We start from the raw sequence: 24,204 nt of genomic DNA, 5'->3' as shown, positions 1-24,204 counted from the left end.
TCACACTTTTGGATGTTCTTTAATGTAATGTGTGTTGATATTCAGGTTTTTTCTGCAAATATTGATCCTAGGACCCCTGACCCTCTGAGCCATCACCACATCCCTTTGTCTGTTTTGATTTACTGACAGTGTCTGGCTGAGTTGCTGAGGCATTCGCTAATGTAGGAAAAAGGTTTTTCCCAAAAGAAACACTTTTCTCTACCTCACCTGTAGGGGTGCCAGGCTAGCTCTTGTGCAGGTAAGCCCTGCTGAATGAAGACCCCCAGACTCCGAGAGTTGGGTGGAAGCAGGCTGGTGGCTTGCACCCTGCAAACTAGTTTACTGTAGGAACAGCTATACATTATATAAGTTTCTTGCCCATTCTCAATGTGCCACAGGGGAATCAGACCACCAGACTCCTATACAGATTCTCTTGGTAACACTAGGTCAACTTGGGGTAGTTGTTTACATTCCTAGGTCAGAGAATCAGAATGCTCCTCTGTGCAAGTTTACACACTTGAGACATTAACTGCTTTTAGCCAAGAACTAGGATTTCTCCCAACATTGCATCATATTTCATTGAAGAAAAACTAAAAATTCTTCCAATAAAGAATTGTGGCTTCACATACACATACAGTGCTTCCTGATATTTCCACTGATGAAGTCAGACTGACTGGAGTGTGGCCACATGATAAAAAGAGGGGCTGGGGAATTCAGTGGAGAGTCAGCACAGACAGTCTGCTGCCAGATAAAACCCAGAAATATTGTCTTTTAGAATGAGAAAGACATCCACAGGAGGAAGAGTCCACAAGCTGTGCCAGGGAAACCTGGCTGAGTGGAAGATAAAAATCTCCCCTCTAATCAGCTGTGGAGAATCCCACCAAACCAATCAGTCAATGCAGAAAAGAAGGACCATGAGCCATGCATGTTGGTAAAGTTCAGTGCTGATCTGACACTGAGACCTCACCACTGCCTAGATACATCACACAGAGGAAGTTACACCCCAAAAGGACCCACAACTAAGAGGGGATCCTTCTAAATGCATGCAAAATTTAACCTATTAACACACACAACATGAGAAAACAATAAGACACCTCCAAAATTTTCATAGTTCCCCAATAACTGCATCCAAGGACCCTTTTTTTCTAACATTCACTAAGGAAATGAATTGGAAAAATACTGATTTTACCCTAAACACAAAGGTCCCATTCTAGATGGTTGCTATTTGGTTAAAAGTTAGCTGTGAGATCACTTGAGACTATTATCTGCCTCAACATAGACAGTGATTTCAAGGGATGATGGAAGCTTTAACCTTGGAACTAGTGATGTTCCTTTGAAATTAAAATTTTGCACCATTGGGAATAACTGTTCTAGGACATAAATGAGATCAGTGGCAATCAGTTATGTATGTTCATAATTTTAACTGTTTATTCATAAATCTTATAGTTAATGTTTTCATCAGTGAGGTTTTATCAATGAAAACACAAACAATATTCAGAAAAAATGCTTCAATTACTAGAATAAAACTCATGTTTAGGTTGCTATGATTTCCAATGTTATTTTTACACTCATTAGTTTGCATTAGATATAAATATTAATTTATGACATTTAGATTCCTAAAGAGTTTTGCAAAAGGTCATTTCATTTGAACTAATTTACATTCTGGAGATTTTTGCTACTTATTGATCCCCTGGTGTTTACCCCATTTATCTGCTGTGATGACCTGCAGTCTGCCAGCACATTGAAGACTTTTTTGAGTGCAGATTGCTCACTGTCAGGCATCTATCATCTGATCATCTGCCATTTGCCTGCCTCTCACCTGTCCATCACCTGCCTTACACCTATCCATCACCCAATGCATGAGGTTCACCTCCCGATCAGTCCAACACCAGTCAGCAAACTGATTGCCGACCACCAGTGGAGTACTAGCTGCCTGCTGTTGCCTGGAAGTTCATTGTTACACTACCTGCAGGTTTGATTACATGTGGCTACCACCATTTTGAGACAACAGCCAGGCCCTGTAGGACCCCTGGCTGGACTGACTGAGCCTCACCTCCAGGATCCCTCAACCCGACCGATCACTTCCTGCCTCTGGAACCCTCACATCAACTGACTGCTCCCTGCTGCCAGGACCCCCAGACCAACAGACTGCACACTATCACTGGGACCCCAGACCAAATGATTGCATCCAGCCTCCAGGATCACACAACCACACCAAACACACCAGACCTCCAGGACCCCTGCCGAACAATTGCATCCTGTCTCCAGGACCTCCAGCTGACCACGTCCACCCCTGAGCTGCAGCTCCCCATTTGCCAACACATTTTGAAGCTAGATTGACCATCTTGGATAATTCTGGAAGCTGTAGCTCCGATCTTTGGGTGGGGCAAACCCCATCCTGCGACACTTGCCGGAGGCTTGAAGCTCATTGTCAGGTACCTCTCATGCTTCAGGCTACTGAACACTGAGAGGTTTCATTAGTATATGACTGTTATACAGTAGATTTTCTTTTTTCTCCTTTTTTAAAAAATTAAGTTTTTATTTCTTTACTTTTCTTGCTCTCTTTTTCTTTTGTTTACATGTTCCCTCAGAGTCTCTGTCTCCCTTTTTTGCATGCTAACATCTGATTTCTTTTGATTACATTCTCACCTTTCTATTTTCTAGAACTTCTGTATATTCTTTTCTTATCCCATTAACAGCTACATTCTATATCCCTCTGCATCCTCTTTGTCCTCCATTAGAAACTGCAGACCTTATTGCAAACCTGTTTGTTTTACCAAAGATAGTATTTGAACTCATTTTGTTTACTGTGACAATTTTGTTATTGTCCCCATAGGGGCTATTTGGTCTAGGATTGAATAGTGTCTGATTTGGACACTGCTAATATTGATCTCCCCTTAAAGAAAGGGTTTTGGAAACCTATAGGGCCACTATAAGCTTATAGGGGGAAATCTGCAATACCCCAGATCTGCACTGCTAGAGGGGAAAATACATGAACAACATGAAAAAACAAGGGAAGAAAATGATCCAAGCAATTCTAGATTTATATTAATAGAATCCAATGACAATATGTTAGAAGAAATGTCAGAAAAGGACTTCAGATTATACATGATTAAGATGATTCACGAAGCAAAGGATGAGATAAGAGAGCAAATGCAGGCAATGAATGATAGTACCAATAAGCTGAAAGAGCACCTTCAGGAAGCAAAAGATTATTTCAACATAGAGATAGAGATTCTCAAAAAAAAAAAAAAAAACAAAAAAAAAACAAATGGAAATCCTTGAAATGGAGGAGACAATAAACCAAATAAAAAGCTCAATGGAAAGCATCACCAAAAGACTAGACCAGGAAGACAGAACCTCAGACAATGAAGACAAAATATTTAATCTTGAAAATAAAGTTGCCCAAACAGAGAAGATGGTAAGAAATCATGAGCAGCATCTTCAAGAACTATGGGACATCATGAAAAGACCAAATTTAAGAATTATTGGGATTGAGGAAGGCACAGAGATACAAAACTAATTTACATTCTGGATGTGAGAAAAACAGGATGAAACAATGAATTCAAATTCCCATGTTTACATACCTGTGACTGCTTATTTTCAGTGCCAATATAAGCCCTTCCTCCTCTTCCTCTAATGTTACATCTAACAGTAGTCTGTTGACAAATGGATAGTTTACTTAAGTTCCTTAAAACTCCTGGAAAGGGTAACAGTCTATCAAATTAAATACTAGTAATAGGCTTTATACTAGATCATCATTTACTTTAGAAACTATCTTATTGTGCTGTTTGGGTTTTATGTGTGCTTGTGTGTGTGTATGTGTGTGTGTGTGTATGTGTATTCATGTTTTGTGATTTTATCCAGGGACTTGTGCAACCTTAGCAATTACTCTATCAATGAGTGGTATTGCCAAACCTATTGTACTTTGAGACAGAGCCATTCTAAATAGTTCAGGGTGTCATCAATCATGCCATTCACCCATCTCAACCTCCTAAGAAGCTATGTTTATGTGTGACCAGCTATATCCAGCAAATATTTACTACTCTATGTATGCTTTTCCTATTTGAGAACATCAAAACTCATCAGGGAAAAACTACATGTTAATAGGTTTAATGCATAAAAATAAATCAAAGAATTATCCCTCCATAAAAATTAAGATTTCCTAGTAATACATTTTTAAAAATACCTACAAAATATTCAAATTCACAGATTGCTATTCTCTCTTCATAATAACTTTTCAACATGCTCTGTCAATATTGTTTTCCTAATGTCTGATAATTCTTACTCATTTGTCAATGAATACCTTCATATCTAAAATGTATTTTTACTATTATGACAAATTGATTTTCTTCTTTTAGAAGGCAAACTATTTGTTCAGTCCTTCAGGACTATGGCTATCCTTCCTGATATAGTATTTTCCTCCCTTGGGGCTACCTTAATAATGAAGCAACTATTCTACCTAGGACCTAACAAATTGATCTGTAATAAATTTCTGTACAAATCTAATCCATTTGCTCCCAGATTGATGGGGATTTTTTTTTAATATCACCTCAGTGTCAACAGTTCTAATTATTTGAACCAATAACTGAGTAAGTTTTTTGGTAAGAAGTAGTTGAGGAAAAAAGGTGCCTTTTCTGGAGGTTGGTATAAAGAGAGGCTTAAGGAGTGAGATTATCAGCCAGATGCAGGAAATGGTAAGAACAGGGAAGGCTGTAGCATGACACAGAGAAAAGCACCAAATGGACCTGTATTTGTATGACCATATAGGGATGGGTGAGGAGTAATGACAGAGGAAATCACAGGCAGGAAAAGGGATAGAGGTTGATGGCTGCATATGCAGTGTAGCTAGATGAATATCAATGCTGTGGGTGGTAGACATGAAGGGCCTTTGTGAGAATACAGATAAACAATGAGAAGGCAACAGTCCAGTGTGACATTCATGAAGGCCTGAATGAAGGGAGTGTTTCCAGAAATACAGAGGATAGACAATTTTCAGTGACATGTATAGAATGAAGTTTAATTAAATGAACAAATTTTATGAAGCTGGGCCAGCTGAAATGATTCCTCTTTTTTCCTTTGCATTCCTTTCCAGAGTTACCTAGCTCATTTCCCCTTCCTGTTAGCTATTCAAAAGCAATTTCTAGAGCTTTGGTCTTGGATCATTCCTACTATAATTTCTTCCTATTCAGTAGTTGTATCTTAAAATACATATAATTGGTACCAGATATATAACCCAGGAGACCTATATGACTGATCCTCATCCTCAGCATTATTTACTTACTTACTAACTTTCTGACTTATTTATTTATTTATTTATGAGATAACTTCTTGCTAAATCACTATCAGTTCACTCTTTGCTGAGGCTGGCCTAGAACCTGTGATCCTCCTGTACCAGTCTCTGGGTTCACTGTGATTTCAGTTGTGTCATTGTACTTGGTTGACTAGGAATATAATTTTTGTATATTTCTTGTTTTTGTCCTTTTCCTTTCCCCAGAGATATGCTCAGAAAAAAAAAATTGTGCTTTCACTGGATCTGGTTATGATTGAACTAACATGCAACAGCTCTTCATTTAGACTTCCTCAGGCAGTTTCCTCCCTTGCAAATCAGAATGTGGTCCACAGATCAGAAACATTAGAAATATCTTTAGATGTTTTAGAAATATGAATGCAAAAACCTGTTAAGTACAATGTGCATTTTGAACATCATTCCAATATTGTATTCAGTAAAGTTTGAGCATTCTTGGGTATAGCTACACTTCTAACAGTTCCTCTAACATAACTTGCCTATTTGAAATCATCATATTTTGTTCCCCAAATTGTAGGTGTATTAGTATTCATAATCTTTCAGTGAATATTTTATCAGGGTATACTTTGCTGATCCTTTCATAATAGTCCTACCTTTTTTTCATTTTCAGATTATATTATTCTGCACCATATTTACTTTTCTAGCAAGTCAGAAACTTTCATATAGCAATAAATTACATACACCTATGGTGGATCATATGTGTTTATATTTATTTATGGCAAACCAAATATAGCACTGCATGATGTGACATGCATTTCTTAATTACTTTCCAATGTTGATAAATCAAAGAACTGTTGGAAAATTTTACTTTGTCTCTCAGACCAGTGTTGTTATTGGAAACTCAAATTTTTTTCTAAAGCTGTGCTCTTCCACTTTCTAATGTTTGAGTTTACCTCCCTTCACAATGTGCACCCACTTCTTTTGCTTTCTTTTGTTGTCTGTAATATTTAATTTTCTTATTCTTCGTTCTCTCTTCTCTCCCCTTTTTTATTTACCAACTTTCCTCTGATATAAGCTATGGGAAACCATTCTTATTTAGCAGAATCAGACTAGGCTGAGCCATGGAATGCAGAAACATGATTTCTAGGAACTGACAGGCACAAAGTTCTGTCCCAGATTATCAGGAAGCATGTGGTGTTGCATGCCAGTTGTTCCCTGACTCCTTCTGGAATATCTCCCCTAAGAGAATGGATTCCCTAGCATCACTCTATCCTGATGATCACAGAAGAAGCTCCTCCATGTCTTAACCCCCTTTACCTGTGTATTAAAAATAAAAGAGAGTTGGGTGAGTAGTTGTTGTTAGAGGCCAGAGATAGAATGGCCAGACCTGTCATGCCCCTCTCATTTAAAAAGAGTATTGGCTCTTGTGTGTTTCTTGAGTACATAAGTTTTTGGGAAATAGACTGAAAAACAGCCAATATCCTCCTCCAGCAGTTAACTCTTTCCTCATCCATGCGGGACATGACAGGGAGGATCTCCACACTAAGCAGATCCTGAAATGGAATTCAACTCCTTTGTTGACATTCTCAATTTAATCTGTTACTGAAACTTAATAAGATATGCCACCTACTACCATTTCACTCTTTTTCCTTTCTATGTATTTGTTATCTTTAATTCTTCAACTACTAGAATCTACTAGTACCCATGTTTTAAATAAACATTTTAGCCAATGTTATTTTATAACATGTGGTTCTTACCTTCTATAGGTCCTGTTATGCCATGTTTTTCTCTTTTATATGCATTACCAGATAAATGACTAATGCATTTCTGAGTAAGACTCAGAGAGATGCCCTGGCAAAATTAATATCAATAATGAGATGCATAAATGTTTACTAATCACCAAGGTGACACCCAATTTTCCAGTTTTGAAATAAATTAAACTTAAAAACTAGAATATTACACACTGATAGATGACATATTTTATACCATAAGCTTGTATATTCTCTGCATATAAAGTAAATTTTACCTTCTCTTCTTCAGTTGGCAAGGGTTCTATAACACTTCCTGGTAGGCAAGGATGAAAGTTTTTCACATTAAAGTCTCCAAATAAAGCATTGGCCTGTTTGGGATAGAATGGAGAAGAAACAAGTAGAAATATAGTTGATCCACAGAAATCTCCCCAAGTTGCCATATTGTACAACTAGAAGTTGGGGAAACAAGTGTTGACATTTTAATTACATCAGGAAGGAGAAAACCATATACTCCTCTTGGTTTTCAATTTTTAATTGTCTTCCATGTTTCTGCTTTTCCTTTATGCTTTTATCTTTCTATTTCACATGCTCTTTTCATTGTTTTATTGGTTTTCTTTGCACTTGCTTTCTTGTCTCTCATTTGTATCTGTTCAATATTCCATTTGTAATATTCATCCTCATTCTCCATCTTTTTCCCCTCGACCACTTACTTTTCAGTACCAGGGATAGAACTGAAGGGTGCTCAACCACTGAGCCACATCCCCAGCCCTTTTACATTTTCTTTACAGAGTCTCACTGATAGTTTATGGCCTTGCTAAATTGCTGAGGTGGTTTTAGACTCATGGTTCTTCTGTCCCAGCCTTTGGAGCCACTGTGATAACAGGTGTGCACCACAATTCCCAGCCCACATTTGCCTATATATTTTAATATTAATTTTGGAATCAATGGTGGCTAAAGTGTTGTTCATTGTACATTATCACTCATCACTTCTCATAGTTATTAACATTACAGACATCATTTTAATGTTTTATAAGTTAAACATGTGCTTTGCTTCTAATATTTTGCTACCACTGGTATTTATTCTTTATTCTTAAAGAAGTTTGGATGAGTGAGTGATCCTGGAACTTTTGTCACACTGAGTTAGGACTTTGACAATAAAATATAAACCATGATCAGGTTATATAAAAAGAGAAATTGGTTCAATAATATGACCACAACTAAGAAGGGAAAAGAACTCTATTCAAATGCATGCACAAGTCTATGCATATTAACACAGAAAACATGAGAGAGCAAGGCAATAAGAAACCACCAAAAGCACCTAGTTCCCTGAGAAATCAATCCACAAACATTTTTGTGGAAGATATGCTATACAAAAATTCAAATAATTGGTTGTAAATAATTGAGGAAATAAGAGAAACAAGAAATAAGTTAAAGAACTCAATACAGATTTTGAAAGAACATTCCAACAAGGAAATTGAGCTCCTGAAGAAACTCCAAAAATGATAAATTCACTAACTCAAATAAATATCTGAATGGGAAGTATCATCAAAATACTGTATCAAGAAGAAGGAAGAATGTTAAATTTTGATGATGTGGATAAAGTAGACTTTCATATAATAATAAAAGTGAAAGACATTAAACAAAAATATACAAGAGTTCTGGCACAAATTTAAAAGAGCCAATGGAAGACTCATATCTTGAGGAAGGAATGGAGATACAGTCCAATTTCATAGAAAACATATTCAGTGAGCATATAACTAAACAGTTCCTTACTTGTGGGAACAATGTACATCCAGGCACAGGATGCATTTTGAAGCCCAAATAAATGTGGCCTATACAGAATCTGTCCAGGTTATACTTCAGTGAAAATGCCAAAAATTCAGAGAAAATCATTGTATAAATTCAGGAAAGAAGCATCAAGTTACTTATAAAGGCTGATACATCTGGATAACACTAAAGGCCAGCAGCACATTTCAAGTGATAAAACAGAAATGTTGCCAACCTTGCTTGCTATCTGTGTCAAAGTTATTCTTCAGAATCAAAGCAGAAATAAAGACCAAGACAAGTATAAACTGAAATAGTTTATGACAAGTAAGTAAACATTGTGGAAGATACACAGAGAAATCTGATGTGAAAAAAAAAGAAAAGCAAAATCAATGATGAGAGCATAGGAAATAATACATTTTACTAGAATAATAGATAAGCAGATGAGAATTAATAGTTAATTCAATATTAGAAAGAAACACGTACCTCACTATTTTAACACTGCATGCAAAATGCCTTAATTCTTAATTCTACACTTAAATCATATAGCCTAAAATACACCCAAATGTATATTGTCAGCAAGAAACACTGCTGACCTCCAACAATGTTCACATACTAGTACTGGAAGGATGAAAACAATATTCCATGCAAATGAAAGCCAAAGGAAAGAAAGGGTTGTTATTCTCATACTTGATGAATTCAAGCAACAATTATCCACAGGTGACAAAGAAGGTAACTACGTATTGATAATGGGAAAAACCAAAAGAGAAAATAAATGGCTGTAAATATTTATGCTTGAATGATAGTGCACCCAATTTTATATAATAGACACTACTTATCCTCAGGGACAGATAGGCTCCAATGATGTAAGAGCAGGTGAATTTAATACAACATAATTAGTGAGAAGGTCACCTGAATAAAATATCAATAAAGTTCCTCAAATTTAACTCAGAATGACTTAACAGTTGTCTACAGAATGTTTCATCTGATAACAGAAGAATACACCTAGTTTTCAGTAGCACAAGAAACTTTATAATATATCAAGTGTTAGAACACAAAACAAGGTTTAGTAAATGAAGAAACAATTAAAATAAAGACAAGCAAAATCAATCATGAGACTCATCACATTAAAATGGAAGGATATTAGAAAACAACAACAACACATGGTCCTGGGAAAACCATGTATCCATATGAAGATGAATGAAATTTGATCCCTATCTCTTACCCTTCACATAAGTCAACTGAAAGTGGATCAAAGACCTAGGAATTATTTTAGTAATGCTGCAACTGCTACAAGAAAATTAAAGTTGAATACTTCAACATGTTTGCATGGGCACTATTTTCCTTAAAAAGACTCCTAAAGCATGATAAATAAAATCAAGAATCAGGAGTTGGGATGGCATCAAATTAAAAAGTTTCTACACACCAATGGAAACAATTAATAACATAAGAAGTAAGCCTACAGAATGGGGGAAGATTTTTGCCATCTTATTCTCAAACATGGGATTACCATCCAGAATAAGTAAAAATCTTACAACACTTATCTCCAAGTAACTAATGACCAAATAAATAAATGGACAAAAGAACTACAGAGATACTTCTTTAAAAAAGAAATGCAAATGACAATAAGTGTATGAAAAAGTGTTCAACATGTCTAGCAGTAAGGGAAATACAAATCAAAAGTACACTGAAACTTTACTTCAGTTTGAATGTCAACTATTAATAAATGTTAACAGGGATACAAGGAAAAGGTTCACTCATCTGTTGTTGATGAAACTGCAAATTAGCACCATCACCCTGGAAAGCATTATAGAGAAACTTTAAAACAATAGTAATGGGACCACTGTATGACCCAGTTATCTCCGTTACTGATATATATTCAAAAGATCTAAAATAAACATATTATATATTGGAAGAAACATAATGTATATAGCAGCACAATTCAACAAGCCAGGCAATTTAATCAGTCTAGGTACCCATCAGCAGATTAATAAACAAACAATATATATATATACACACACATATACATATATGTATATAAATATGTGTTATACATATAAATATATGATTTTTAAAAAATATTTTTATTTGTAGATGAACACAATATCTTTATTTTGTTTCTGTTTTTTTAATGTGGTGCTGAGGATCAAACCCAGTTCCTCACAAGTGCCAGGCAATGCTCTATAACCAAGCTACTATCCCAGCCCCTATAATGAAGTTTTACTAAGTCATAAATGAGAATGAAATCATGACATTTTCTGGTAAATGAATAAAACAGGAAAATATCATGCTAAGTAAAATAGACAAGAGTCTTAGAAAGTAACATGTTTCCATCATTTGAAGAATATTTTTTGTCATTTGAAGAAGCTAGACAAAAATAAAGGGTAAAAATGGGGAATTTATGAAAAATAAAAGAGAGAACAGATGAGTGGAGGAAATGAATTAAGGCTGGAGTGTGCAGGGAAAGCAAAGAGAGCAATGGTGGAATGAATCTGAACAAACTTTCCTGTGTACACATGTGAGAATACCACTGTGACTTTGACCTTTATGTATATCCATAAAGCACAAATTAAGACAACTATAAACAAACAGAAGAAAGATTTGTAGACTAGAGGTAGGTAACATCAGGAGGGAGGATGGAAGGGAATGGGAAAGCATTGGGTACTTAATTGGAGAAAGTTTTATCCCATGCTTTATAATAATGTCAAAATTAACCCTGATCTTATGTACAAAAATAATGAACTAAGAATAAGAATAAACTGCAATAAAAATCTACAAAAACTGTATGAGCACTTGGAGAATGAACAATACATTTTCATGTTCAATGGATCACTGATGAAGTTGGGGTAAATTTTTAAAAACCTCAGAATAAAATGAGAATAGTGATACAGCATCCCAGAATCTATGGGATACAATAAAAATAGTTATTTTTTTCCAGCATTTTATTTTCTTTTATTGAAGCATATTTACATGTAATATTGGAATTTCTCATGACATATACATAAATTTGCATAGTTTTCCCTTTCTTTTCCCTTCCCATCTCTCTCCCCTGATCTAGCAAAAGCAGTTCATAAAAATGACTCTCTACATTTAAAAATCAGAGAGATTTGAAATAAAAAACCTAATGTTGCAACCCAAGGTATTAGAAAAACAATAAATCTATTTGAACAAGTAGAATAAAAGAAATATTAATTATCAGTTTAAACTATAAAATAGAAAATAAAGAAAAAATACAAAGTATTAAAGGATCAGATTTTGTTTGTAAAAAGGGAATCAAAATTGATAAACCCTTAACCAAGGTAATGAAAGGAAAGAGAAAGAAGAAACAAATAAATAAACCCAGAAACCAAAAGAGAAATATTACAACAAACATCACTGAAATCCAGAACACTACTAGGAATTATCCGGAAAACTTATTTTTCAAAAAATAGGAACATCTAGAAAAACATTATGAAGACCAACATGGTAAAAAATGGAAATCCTAGAATATATGTATGAAATAGTTGATATGAATCTAACTCAAAACATGAATCAAAGGAATGCAAAAATCCAACCTAATAACAGGCAATTATATTGAAGCAGTAATAAAAAGTCTCCAGGACCAGAGGTGAACACAGGGCTGAATTTTATCAGATATTCAAAGAAGAACTGATACCAGTGCCCCACCATTATATGTAAGAGAGAAGGAAATACACTTCCAAAGTAATTCTACAAAGTCAGTATTATCCTGAATGAAAAGGAAAATAAGAACACAACAAGGAAAGAAAGATACAGTTCAATATCTTTGAGGATGGCAGTCTAAAAGTCTTTATAAAATACTAGAAAAATATACTCAACATTACATTAAAAACAACAAACACTGCGGAAAAAAGTGGTGTATTTTGCACTCCCAGAAATTCAGGAGGTTGTGTCAGGTGATTTGTAGTTTCAGACAACCTGGACAATTTAGAGACTTGGGCTCAAAATGAATAACAAAAGGAACTGGAGGTGTGACCAGTTTTAGAGTACACCTTGGTTAAGTCTCTTGGGTCACACACACACACACACACATATACAGCATACACCATGAGCCAACTGGTTTTATTCAAGGGATGCAAGAATGGTTTAATATATGAAAACTAATAAAACTAATACACCAGATAAAGAATCAAGGACAAAATTATAAGATAATTTTAATACCTGGAGGAAAAGTCTTTGACAATATTCAATGGCCCTTTATTACAAAGCCCAGAGGAACTAGAAAGAGGAGGAACTTACCATAACATACCAAAGACTAAGCATAATTTTCCCTTCATAAATGAATTCTTTCTATTTATATTAATCAAGCCATACTTTTGGATCACATTCTGATTCTTTTGTTATATGATGACTTGCCACAGAATTGACTACTTGCATCATATTCTGCAAATGTTGACTCTATACATATACCACAACTGTTGCTATTCTTCTTATTAGGACTGAGAGGCCTTAAATTTATATCTAGGTTGTTTGGCATCATTATGTGCATACGAGAGATAATATGTAAGAACAATAAAGAAAATATATATTTTTTTAATTTTACCTTTGGGCCAACTAATGTGAAGAGAAAATGTGGATTGCTCTTTATGCTGCAACATTCTAAGAGAGTGGTTTCAACCACCTTTTTCTTTTTATGATCGGCAATACAGTTGTCAGGTAATGTTCTGATTTCTGGTTCCCTAGTGTTAGTGTTTGCTTCTGTAATAATAAAAGCAAAGTAGAGAGTATATGCAAATGCTCCTTAATTTCAAATCAATGAGCAACTCAACAATAGGTATTCTTCCTATAGTTTACCCTCTTTCCTTGATTCATTCTCCTTCTTCTTTGGGGACATTCTAAGAAGAAAAAAAATATTTAGATTTAAATGTACCAAATAAGAAAATTTATCATAATAGTTTCCTTTACTGCAGGATAGAAGCGAAATAGAACACATTTCTGAGCCATTCCAATATAAAATCAAACTTCAATTCCTCAACTTACTAAGCTATGTCTTCTCATGGGAGTGAGAATGATTAGAGATAAGACGGAGATCTGAAATGTTACTCCCCTTACCTCTAAGATAATTGCACAAACACCGACACTCATAAAACTATTTTATTAATCCAAATTACCTAGGATAAATTATAGTCATCTGTACTTCAGCGTGCTTTTAAAAAATTAGAAATTTAAATGTGATTTTTTGAATGAGCTTTTGTGACTTATATTGGCAAATATTATCTCATGAGGTGAAAGCATGAGACCTGAGCTTTAAGAGTACCTTATAAATAAAATCAGTTGGGATTACAAAGATTATACACTCTGTCCATCCTATGAGTCAAATAGAAAACAATAAATGTAAATATAAATGTTGATCCATCCAAGAAAGAGAAAAAGAATGCCACAATCTTGTGAGGGCAGTGAATGGAAACCACACACAGTTACTAAACTAAAAGATTTACAAAATAACCAAGGAATGGTGACTGAGATGATTGAAAGAACAGAGATTGGAGAGATGTTTTCTACAAGAAAATACTGAGTTTTGGAGTAAATCATTTAAAAAATAAGCAAATATTCATTTTAAGTCCAAATATATACTTCATGATTAGAGGATGATTGGAGAATACTCTGGTTCCTACTTTCTTATTTATGACATTTCTCTAACTTGATTGCTTCTTTTTATGGCACCAATTCAAGATAACTCACCTAAATTTATATATCCCAGACATCAAAAGTGAATACAAATTTAAAGCATAATATTTAGAATTCAGTAGAGTTAACTGATAGTCATTTCATGCATGTTATTTAGAACACTTCATTATATAGCAAATTTTTTCTACAAATTTATTCATGTTCAAAAAATTAAGTAGTTTTTACATTTGAAACCTTATTGTAGCTGCTTCAGAAAATATGCAAATATATTTATTAACTTTGAAAATCTCATTAAAAATTGAAAGGTATAAAGTGAATAGTTACATAACTAAGCAAATAACTTTTAAAATTTGGGATCTCACAAGGTGACATAAGGGCTGGGATACTTTTAGACACTATGATACAAAAAACTATGAAACTAACATCATCATATGGTTATTGAGAGTCTCTGCTTCTAGAACTGGTTATTATTTTGCACAAGACATCTATCTTCAATTACATGAAGAGTTTTAAATATATTGTTTATGGAAAGAACCAGAAAGCATGGTCAAATCCTTTATAAATGCAAATATTTAATAATTTTATTGTATTTTTATACCTTTATTTATTTACTTAGTTTTATGTTACAATGAAGAATGAACCCAGTGCCTCACACAGACTAGGCAAGTGCTGTTACAACTGCAGCCCCTAATCCATAAATAAATATACATACTCTAATTTTCTATGTTTCCATAATTTCTAATATTACTTTAATGTAGAAATGGGGCCAAGAATATAAATAATGAAAAAATTCTCCTGGAAATATATGGTAGTAAAATATAAAGGGTCCAAAAAAAAAAAAAAAAAAGACTGCAAGCAATGTGCTTTACTTATTTCAAATTAAAGGCATGAGGGAAATTCCATGATTCTACAAAAAATACCTTGAGCACAAATGTTAAAAATCATGTAAGTATGATTTAATTTTCACACTAATGTAAACCTAACAAAAAAATCCTTGACCAAAAAATTTCATATTTCTTTGGCAATGAGAAATATTTTTCTAATACAGTTTTACTGTCATATGTATTTTCCAGGCAAGTTTCCTCCAGTCCCCCTATGCTAAAATACTCAATGTAACACTGGCATTTATACATGTTAAAAAATATCAATGTAATTCTCTTAAATTTTTTTTCTGAGCCAATTTGCCAAAAATATATCAGGGAAACCATTGCTACGTTTGAAGTATTAACACCTCAAAACTCAATATTAAGAGCAAGAAAATTAATTGAACAAAAGATCACTTTAACTTTAAATGAGAATGATAGTAGAGCTCATCCAATGTAAAACAGGCACCATCAGGAACAGTTTCAGTGGGATGACTTTAGAGAAAAAATGTATAATAAAGTGGGTAGGTAGTTTTTTCTCAATAAACTGGTAAAAATTGGGATTCACCTATATGAAATGCTATTTCTTGATTGATTTGATTAAAACATAAGCTGTTTTATAAAACTCTGCCTCAAGTTTTTCAAACTATAAAATAGTCAATGAACATACCCATATTGTTGGTAGACCTTCAAATAATTAATTTATTTCTCTATGTGTGGTGCTGAGAATCTAAATCAGTGCCTCACATGTCAGGCAAGTGCTCTACACTGAGCCACAACCCAGCCCCTCAATGAACACACTCTTAATTCCATTTCAGTATGACAGTCACTATATTGGCAGAACTTGAGAACAGTTTATTCTCAGAAACTGACTGTCTTGAAGGCTGAACTTGAAATCAAATTAATAGCTATCATAATATTTTCTTTTTACCTGAATTGGAACAGACCTTTGATAACCCAAGACAAGGTAGCGAGATGCAGACTGCCCTCTTTCTTGGTTATCCATGGATCAAAGACTAAATATGCTGGCTTAAAAATTGTGGTACTGGTTCTTCAGCATGAATATCACCTACAAAAACAAATACCCCATTTTGCAGGGTGTTGTGATGCATGCCTGTAATCCCAGCAATTTGGGAATTTGAGGCAAGAGAATTTAAATTCAAAGCCAGCCTGAGCAAACTAGTGAGGCCCTCTACAACTTGACAACACCCTGTCTCAAAACAGAACCTAAAACAAAATGGCTTGGGATAAGTCTCAGTGGTTAAGCATTCATGGGTTTAGTCACCAGTACATAAAAAGAAAGAAAAACAAAAATAAAAATAATAGCACAAGCAAGATCCTAAGCAACTCAGGGAGACTGTCTCTAAATAAAATATAAAATAAGACTGGGGATGTGGTTCAGTGGGTGAGTGCAACTGAGTTCAATCCCCAGGACCCATCAAAATAGAAAAAATAAATAAATAAACCTATTGCTTCCCTTTACCCACAAACAGTGTACTGAGTTTCATAAAAAACTTAAAAAAATTTAAACACTGAATGTTCAAGAATATGTTGTTATTGAGAATACTATTGACAGGCACACTGAAATATTATAAATCATAAAATATCTTTTTACCTGTATAGGTGTCTCTTTATTCAGATCCAAATGGACTAGCAATCACTTACATTTACAGGCAATCAGATACTCGAGGAAAGATTGCTACAAAATCAGAACACTGGTAATTGTGCCTGTGTTTCCCTAAATATAATTGAAATATCATTCTTCCTCTTGGATCCAACTCCCCAGTCTCTCATTTTCAGGACTCAGTGGCACTCTCCATCTTTTAAATCTACATCCTGTGAAGATGAAGATTCCTGACACAAGGTTACACTCAAAGGACCAAGAGTCAGAGCTCTTTCTGTTTTTGTTTTGCATTCTTGAAAATAAGCTAAATGGGATCTCAATCACAGGCCTTAGTATAAACACATTACCAACTACTGAAGTGAAGCTATTTGATGACTTGCTCATCAGTTATCTCCATGATCTACCATGATCTATCACACATATATATGTGAAGGACATCAGTGAGTTGGGAAAAGTAATGGAGGACAATGGACACTTGCTAGAGGCCATAGATCCATGTATTCAACAGATTCTAGTCCCCAGTGTTTTAAACTCTAAGCCATTCTCACATCTCTGTAAACTTTGGAAACTTTTCCCAGTGTCTCAAATTATTTTAGTATCTTTCAACAGAACCTTGAATTTTGTCACCTATTCCAATTAAACAAACAAGAGTATAATGGGACTATCAAAACTTCCTTCAAATTCTATTTTAATATGCCTTTCTAGAGAGCATCCCATACTCTATGTCCTGAATATCTGTTTTGTGTTAATCAAACTGGTCATAAACCCCAAGGTTTTGGTCTATTTTATATATCCCTTATTTCTACCTAATGCAGTGATGTTCCTCCTCAGTCTTGCCCTTCCCTTGGTTAGTTTCACTCTGATACTCTACCACTGTCCTCACTTAGTAATTCCATTCTTACCCACTTCAGTTGCTATTCAGTCACTCCTACCCTGTTATGTCTGTTGTAAACATTCACTACACAGTGATAATAAAGAGAAGCACTGAGTTTAGAATTGAGGAGCCTCAGTTCAAATCTCATTGCTACCCCTTTCAATACTCACAAAAGGCCCTTTAATATCTATAAGTTCAAGTTCACCATCGTGACCATTATTTGGCCAGCATGTCAAACACATATTGAAGGATGAGTGGGTACATTGATTAGCTGCTAAAATTTCTTCAAATTCTGAAATTCACTGAGATTTTGATTCAGTCAATAGATATAAAGAATATTCAATTGTGAGAATAAGTAATAAACAGCAAGAGAGCACAACAGAAAGTAAAAATAAAAATTCAAAAAAAGATTTTAATCATAGAAAAAGAAAAAATATTATAAAGGAAAACTTTCTTCATAAAACTAAATATGAATAGTAACCTGAAGATAAATGTAACTCTTGATTTATAAAACAGCTTTAAAAAACAGAACTACATGAGGGTAGGGTATTGAAGGAAACCAAACAGGAAAATCATGAAATAGAAATATCTCTATACAGAGGGTTAATATATTTAATGTAATATATATATATATATATATATATATATATATATATATATTTAACTGCTCCTTTTCCATCAGAACATTCTTAATCCTATTTATTTATTTTTACACCAGGAACTGAACCCAGGGGAGCTGAACCACTGAAAGATATCCCAGTCCTTTTTTTTAATTTTTGAGGTAGTATCTTGCTGAGTTGCTTAGCATCTCAATAAGTTGCTGAGGCTTTAAACTTGCAATCCTCCTGCCTCAGCCTCCTGAGCTGCCAAGATTACAGGATTGCTGACACTGCACCCAGCATACTCCTATTTTTTGATAGAAGTCATGTACACCAAGAAAAACTCATTTTCAGAAATGTTATCTGGGTTGATATTTACAGAATTTTTATGTTTTGCTTTCATATATTGAAGAATTAATTCCCTATGACTTGTATGATAAATTAATAAAATTAGAATTTCAATATTAATATGAAAAACAAAAACCATATTCAATACATAAAAATGTTCTAGACAACATAGATATAAAATCAGACTTTAAAATATGCAGTTCACATTTGTAAGTCCAGACATTTTGTTAACTTGACAATTATTTGTAAATTGTTTTATTTTCTTTTGTTTTTGAAATGGGATTTCACAATGATGCCTGTGCTGCTCTGGATTTCCTGATCTCAAGCAATTCTTATGCCTCAGTCTCCCAAATACCTGGGGTGAACAGACATGTGCCACTGCACCCATAAGCTTATATTAAGAAAAAAGAAAGTAAGATGTAATGATCATGCATTGAGGGAAATAAAGTAAGTATATTAAATGATAATAGCTTGATCTCAGAAAATGTCATGTCCCTAAAACAATAGCTCTTTCTTCTTGCACAATTAATTTCTCTTAAGATTAAGGACTTCTTCCAAAAAATAAGGGTTGAACCCTAACTTAAAATAGTGTTGTAACTTTTAAGTCTAAGTGTGTATTACCATGAATACTCAGGTACTGGAATCAATAAGGGCATTTTGTAGTAAAAGGTAATCATCACCAGACTGCAGAGCAACACAGCAGCAACAGACTTGACAGAAACAAAAGCATTTTAAAAGTCTTCTCCCCTCTCCTTATGCTTTAAGAAAATCCTCACATCCTCAAGAAATTAAATGATGGTGGAAAATCTAATAATCAGGGGAGAGTATAATGATTTTTCTGCTCAACTGGGCATTTCAAGATCCAAATAGCTAATTCAGAAAATCAAAGTGTGACATGGTTTATACCCCATGGTCAGGAATTATACTTGGAATGACAGAGATAAGACTTGGATCCATGATGATAAAATCTCTAAAACCCTAATATACTGGCTAGTGATGCATTTCCATGGTACAGCAATTCACTAGCATATATAAGGAGATGAGGAAAGCAAAGGAGAGGAGAGGGAAAAAAGGACCCCTGGAGAACTCACACTCATCACCACTTCTAATCTAGACTCTTGGAGGACTGCTGACTGATGAACTACTCTAATGCACTATTGTTTCATATATAGTTGTACCATGAAATTTCACCTCATATGTAAAATGCAATAGCTGTTATTATTTTGAGCCTCCAATCAAGGTTGATTAGTATTTTAATGTGAACACTTACCCACTATGACCACTAGCAGTAGCATAAGCTAATGCCATATGTCCAAAGTTATCTGTAGCAGAGACATCAATACCATTCTGGAGAAGCAGTTCAGCTATGTGTTCTAATTTGTGTTCCAGAGCAAGCATGAGGGCTGTTCTACAATAACAGAGATAACTTCAAACTTAAGTAATTTAATAGAATTATTTGAACAGCTAATTTGTAATATTTTTCCAACTCAACATCTTACTCTACTGATACTAATACACATAAACATCTTGGGAGAGCAAATGTTCAGTTTTGCAAATCACCCTAAAGTCAAAAAGGAAAAAAAAAATAAACTTCTTTCCCAAGGAGAAAACTTAAAATCCTTCAATGAATGATAACTATGATGAAGTCATTTATCAGAAAATGGTAAAAATTTCAATTAAGAAAGCTCCATTTCTTTAATAGTGTGATGTGATGTATTGTAACTCACAGTCAGCTAAAGATAAAAAAAATGGATTATTTCCAGATTGCTAATAATGATAATAATAATAATAGTGATCAGGAAATATATTTATATTTAGTCATAAGTATTGTCTTCAAGGTGATGCATTACAAAAGCTAGGAAAGAAATCTAGTTGTGCACGAATCTAAGACTTATCTTTTTTTCTCTTTACCAACTGTCCATATCTTATGTTTATTAAAGGAAACATTTATCCCATTAAAACTATTTTCTTCTCCCTGTCCCTTCCAATTAAAAACAAAAATATCATAATATGTTAAAAATTTACAGCTTCTGGCAATAGAAATTAATAATCACTTAGGAATAAAGTAACATCATTATTCTAAGAGGAAAGAAATTTAGAACAGTCAACCAACTGACAAAATAATTTTAAATGCTTATTTATGCTCAATACATCATTTCAAAAAGAACAATATATCAGTAGTAGAAGTTAAAAATACAAAGAAAGTTTTAAATTTTCAATACTGAATCAAAATGTAAAGTAAATGTCCATACTTTGCAAAACTAATAGGAAAAATCTTTAGCTAACAAAATATCATGTGACCACAAACAAAATAACAAACATCTGCCAATACTTTTGAATCATATTCAGGTTTATTTATATTGCTTAGCTTGAATAATTGATTTTCTATCCTAACTCAGGTTTCTGTTTATATATATCACTCTATTCTAAATAGTTGTATTAATATTGTCCTTCCTATTGAGCTAATAATTTTTGCTTGAGTGATTTTTACTATACCACTAAGGTTTTATAAATGAATAAAGTACTGTACCTTCCCTTCAGGTCAACACCATGTATATTTGCTTTCCTCTGAATTAAAGTCTGTACTATCAGCTTTTTTTATACTTATGGCAAGTAAAAGTGGTAAAATGCCACTCTGGAAAACAACAAAAACAGTAAATTTGCAAAATTCCACAACTGAGCTAAAACTCTTACAAAATGCTGTCTGAACATAAGAATATGATAAATAAGTAAATTAAGGGTAATTTCTTCCTTCTCATTCCACTGCACTTCCATGTGTGCTGATCCTTCTCTTTGCAATGCTGCTCCTCTGCCTAGAGTTGCCACATAATCTCTACTCATTTCTTTTTTTTGGGGGGGGTGCTGGGGATTGAACCCAGGGCCTTGTGCTTACAAGGCAAGCACTCTACCGACTGAGCTATCTCCCCAGCCCCTCTACTCATTTCTTGAGAACACAGTCGCATCTTTTTTCTCAATAGTCCTATACCCTAAAACATATTAGTAAAGGATTTGAATATTTTATTTAATTAATAAGCCAAATTTTCAACTCTATATCAGGGTTTATCAATCTACATTCCAAAGAATATCTACTTTCCAGAAATACCAAGCCTTATCAGAAAGGTACCCTGGTTCACTGTTAGAGAAATTTTACAAAACTGTGCATTATGTATCCTGTATTACGAACACATCTTTGCCACTGCTTAACAGTTATTTCACATTGATTTTTCATAGCAAACATTTAAATGTGAAGAACTAACCTTGCAGTATAGGCTTTTCAATAACATGGAAGTTTCCTCGATGTTACTCAAGTCCTCTTGATTCTCTTCCATTTATGGTGTCAGAATCCCAGATATCAGCGGGGCAACCTAGGATCACGGTGGTGAGGCTGTGCTACCAAGGTGGGCCACGGGCCGCTACCGCAGCTGCTCTTCTTGCCTCAGAAGCCCAGGATTTACTTCCCCGCATATGGGGTCTTACTAAATTGCTGAGGATCTCACTAAATGACTGATCCTCCTGCTTCAGTCTCTCAAGAACCTCAGTGACCTCTGCCAAAGTATCTGTGAATGGTGTTCACCTGCATTATCAGCAGACTGGAGAGGGCAAGCATGCAGTCCTGCTGCTTCCTGGGATGTTGGGAAGTGGAGAGACTGATTTTGCACCCCAGCTTAAGAACCTAAGTAAGAAGCTCTTAACTATGGTGGCCTGGGATCCTCGAGGATATGGACATTCCAGACCCCCAGGTAGAGACTTCCTAGTGGACTTTTTTGAAAGGGATGCAAAAGATGCTGTTGATTTGATGAAGATGCTAAAGTTCAAGAAGTTCTCCCTGCTGGGATGGAATGACGGTGGCATAACTGAACTCTTTGCTGCTGTGAAATATCCATCTTATATCAATAAGATGGTGATTTGGGGAGCTAATGCCTATGTCACTGAAGAGGATGAAAGAATTTATCAGGGTATCTGGGATGTTTCTAAATGGAGTCAAAAAACAAGGAAGCCTCTAGAAGCCCTGTATGGATATGACTACCTGGACAAAACCTGTGAAAAGTGGGTGGATGGCATAGGACAGTTTAAACATCTACCAAATGGTAACATCTGTCGGCACTTGCTACCCCTGGTTCAGTGTCCCACCCTAATTGTGCATGGGGAGAAGGATCTTCTTGTCCCACGTTTTCATGCTGACTTCATACATGAGCATGTGAAAGGGTCACGGTTACATCTTATGCCAGAAGGCAAACACAACCTGCATTTATGTTTTGCTAATGAATTCAACAAGTTCGCAGAAAACTTCCTGCAATAAAAATGCCCCTAAGAACTTTTGTGTCATAGTGGTCCCTTAGCATCCCACTTCATCACATCACTGCCTGTTAGTTACCATGATGCTCTGAAGCTCAGAAACTCCCTGCTTTACATCACAGCTCAGTTCACCTGCCTTCCCAGGCTCTCTACCCTCTGAACAATGTGATTCTCAGCAAACAGGAATAATGACTATGTGCAGCAGCCTCTAGCTTTAATAGTTACAGAGATGAAATCTTTATTTTGAACATGAATTGTGAGTTTCTGTCATTGTCTTAAAAGTAAATCCCTGCCATATTTTATTTTCAAATAAACTTTAAGTTAAAAAAAAAAAAAGAATCCCAGATAGCAGTATCAGACACTTGTGCTCCAAATGATTCACAAAGAAATCGGGCTCTGAATTGAAAAGATAAGACTAATTAGACTCTTTCTTTTCCTTAATTTGTTCCTGTGTTTTCTGCTATTATTAGATGGAAGATGTTTACCTTATAAGTTAGAAAGCTGAATAAAAAAATATATTCTACCCAGAGAATGGGTGAAATTCTTTTCTAGCTACTCCACAAGTAAGCTATAAATATCCAGCATACATAACTCAGAAAGCTTCATGCACCCCAAAAGCAACCTAACAAATAAATGGGTAAAAATACTGAGAAGAAATTTTTTAAAAAATGAAACACGAATGGACAACGACCATACAAAAAATGTTCAACATCTCTAGCAATCAGGGAAATGATACAGTAAGATTTAAGATCACTCCAGTTGGAATGGTAATGTTCAAGAATACAATAATAAATGCTGACAAGAATGTGAAGAGAAAGGAAACTTGTGCATTGCTGGAAGCACTGCAGACTAGTACAATCATTCTGGAAAGCAATTTGAAGATTTCTCATAAAACTAGAGAAGGAACCACAACATCCCACTCCTATTTATTTTTGTAAAATAACAAAAATCAGCATATTACAGTGATACAGCTCCTTCAATGTTTATAGTAGTCCAATTCACAAGAATTGCATTATAAAATCAATCCAGAAACTTTTCTCATGCTTTTTTCTTCTCCTCTCCTCACTTTCATGCTTCTCTCTCTCCTCCTTGCTTTCATGATGTCTCCTCACTTTTCACACTCTCTCTTGTGCTCTGTCTCTCTCTTTTTCTCTCATTTTCTCTCTTACCCTTTAGGGAGACACTCTGTTTGCTTAATAAACCCTCTTATTT

At 34.6% G+C, this 24,204-nt stretch overlaps 1 protein-coding gene across 1 annotated transcript in view; it reads left to right on the top strand.

Annotated features, from left to right (window-relative positions):
• Nucleotides 1-22,996, top strand: part of LOC124975536 (valacyclovir hydrolase-like) — a 28,594-nt gene extending 5,598 nt beyond the window's left edge. Inside the window, exons 3-4 of the mRNA XM_047538212.1 lie at nucleotides 16,875-16,969; nucleotides 22,219-22,996. Of these exons, the coding sequence (XP_047394168.1) occupies nucleotides 16,875-16,969; nucleotides 22,219-22,996 (873 nt within the window). The remainder of the gene's footprint in view (nucleotides 1-16,874; nucleotides 16,970-22,218) is intronic.
• The last annotated feature ends 1,208 nt before the right edge of the window (nucleotides 22,997-24,204 follow it).

This window comes from Sciurus carolinensis, unplaced genomic scaffold (genome assembly GCF_902686445.1).
Source record: "Sciurus carolinensis unplaced genomic scaffold, mSciCar1.2, whole genome shotgun sequence".
In the NCBI taxonomy this organism is placed as follows: domain Eukaryota; kingdom Metazoa; phylum Chordata; class Mammalia; order Rodentia; family Sciuridae; genus Sciurus; species Sciurus carolinensis.
The sequence above is the reverse complement of the archived record's forward strand: the minus strand, read 5'-3'. Positions and strand labels throughout refer to the sequence as shown.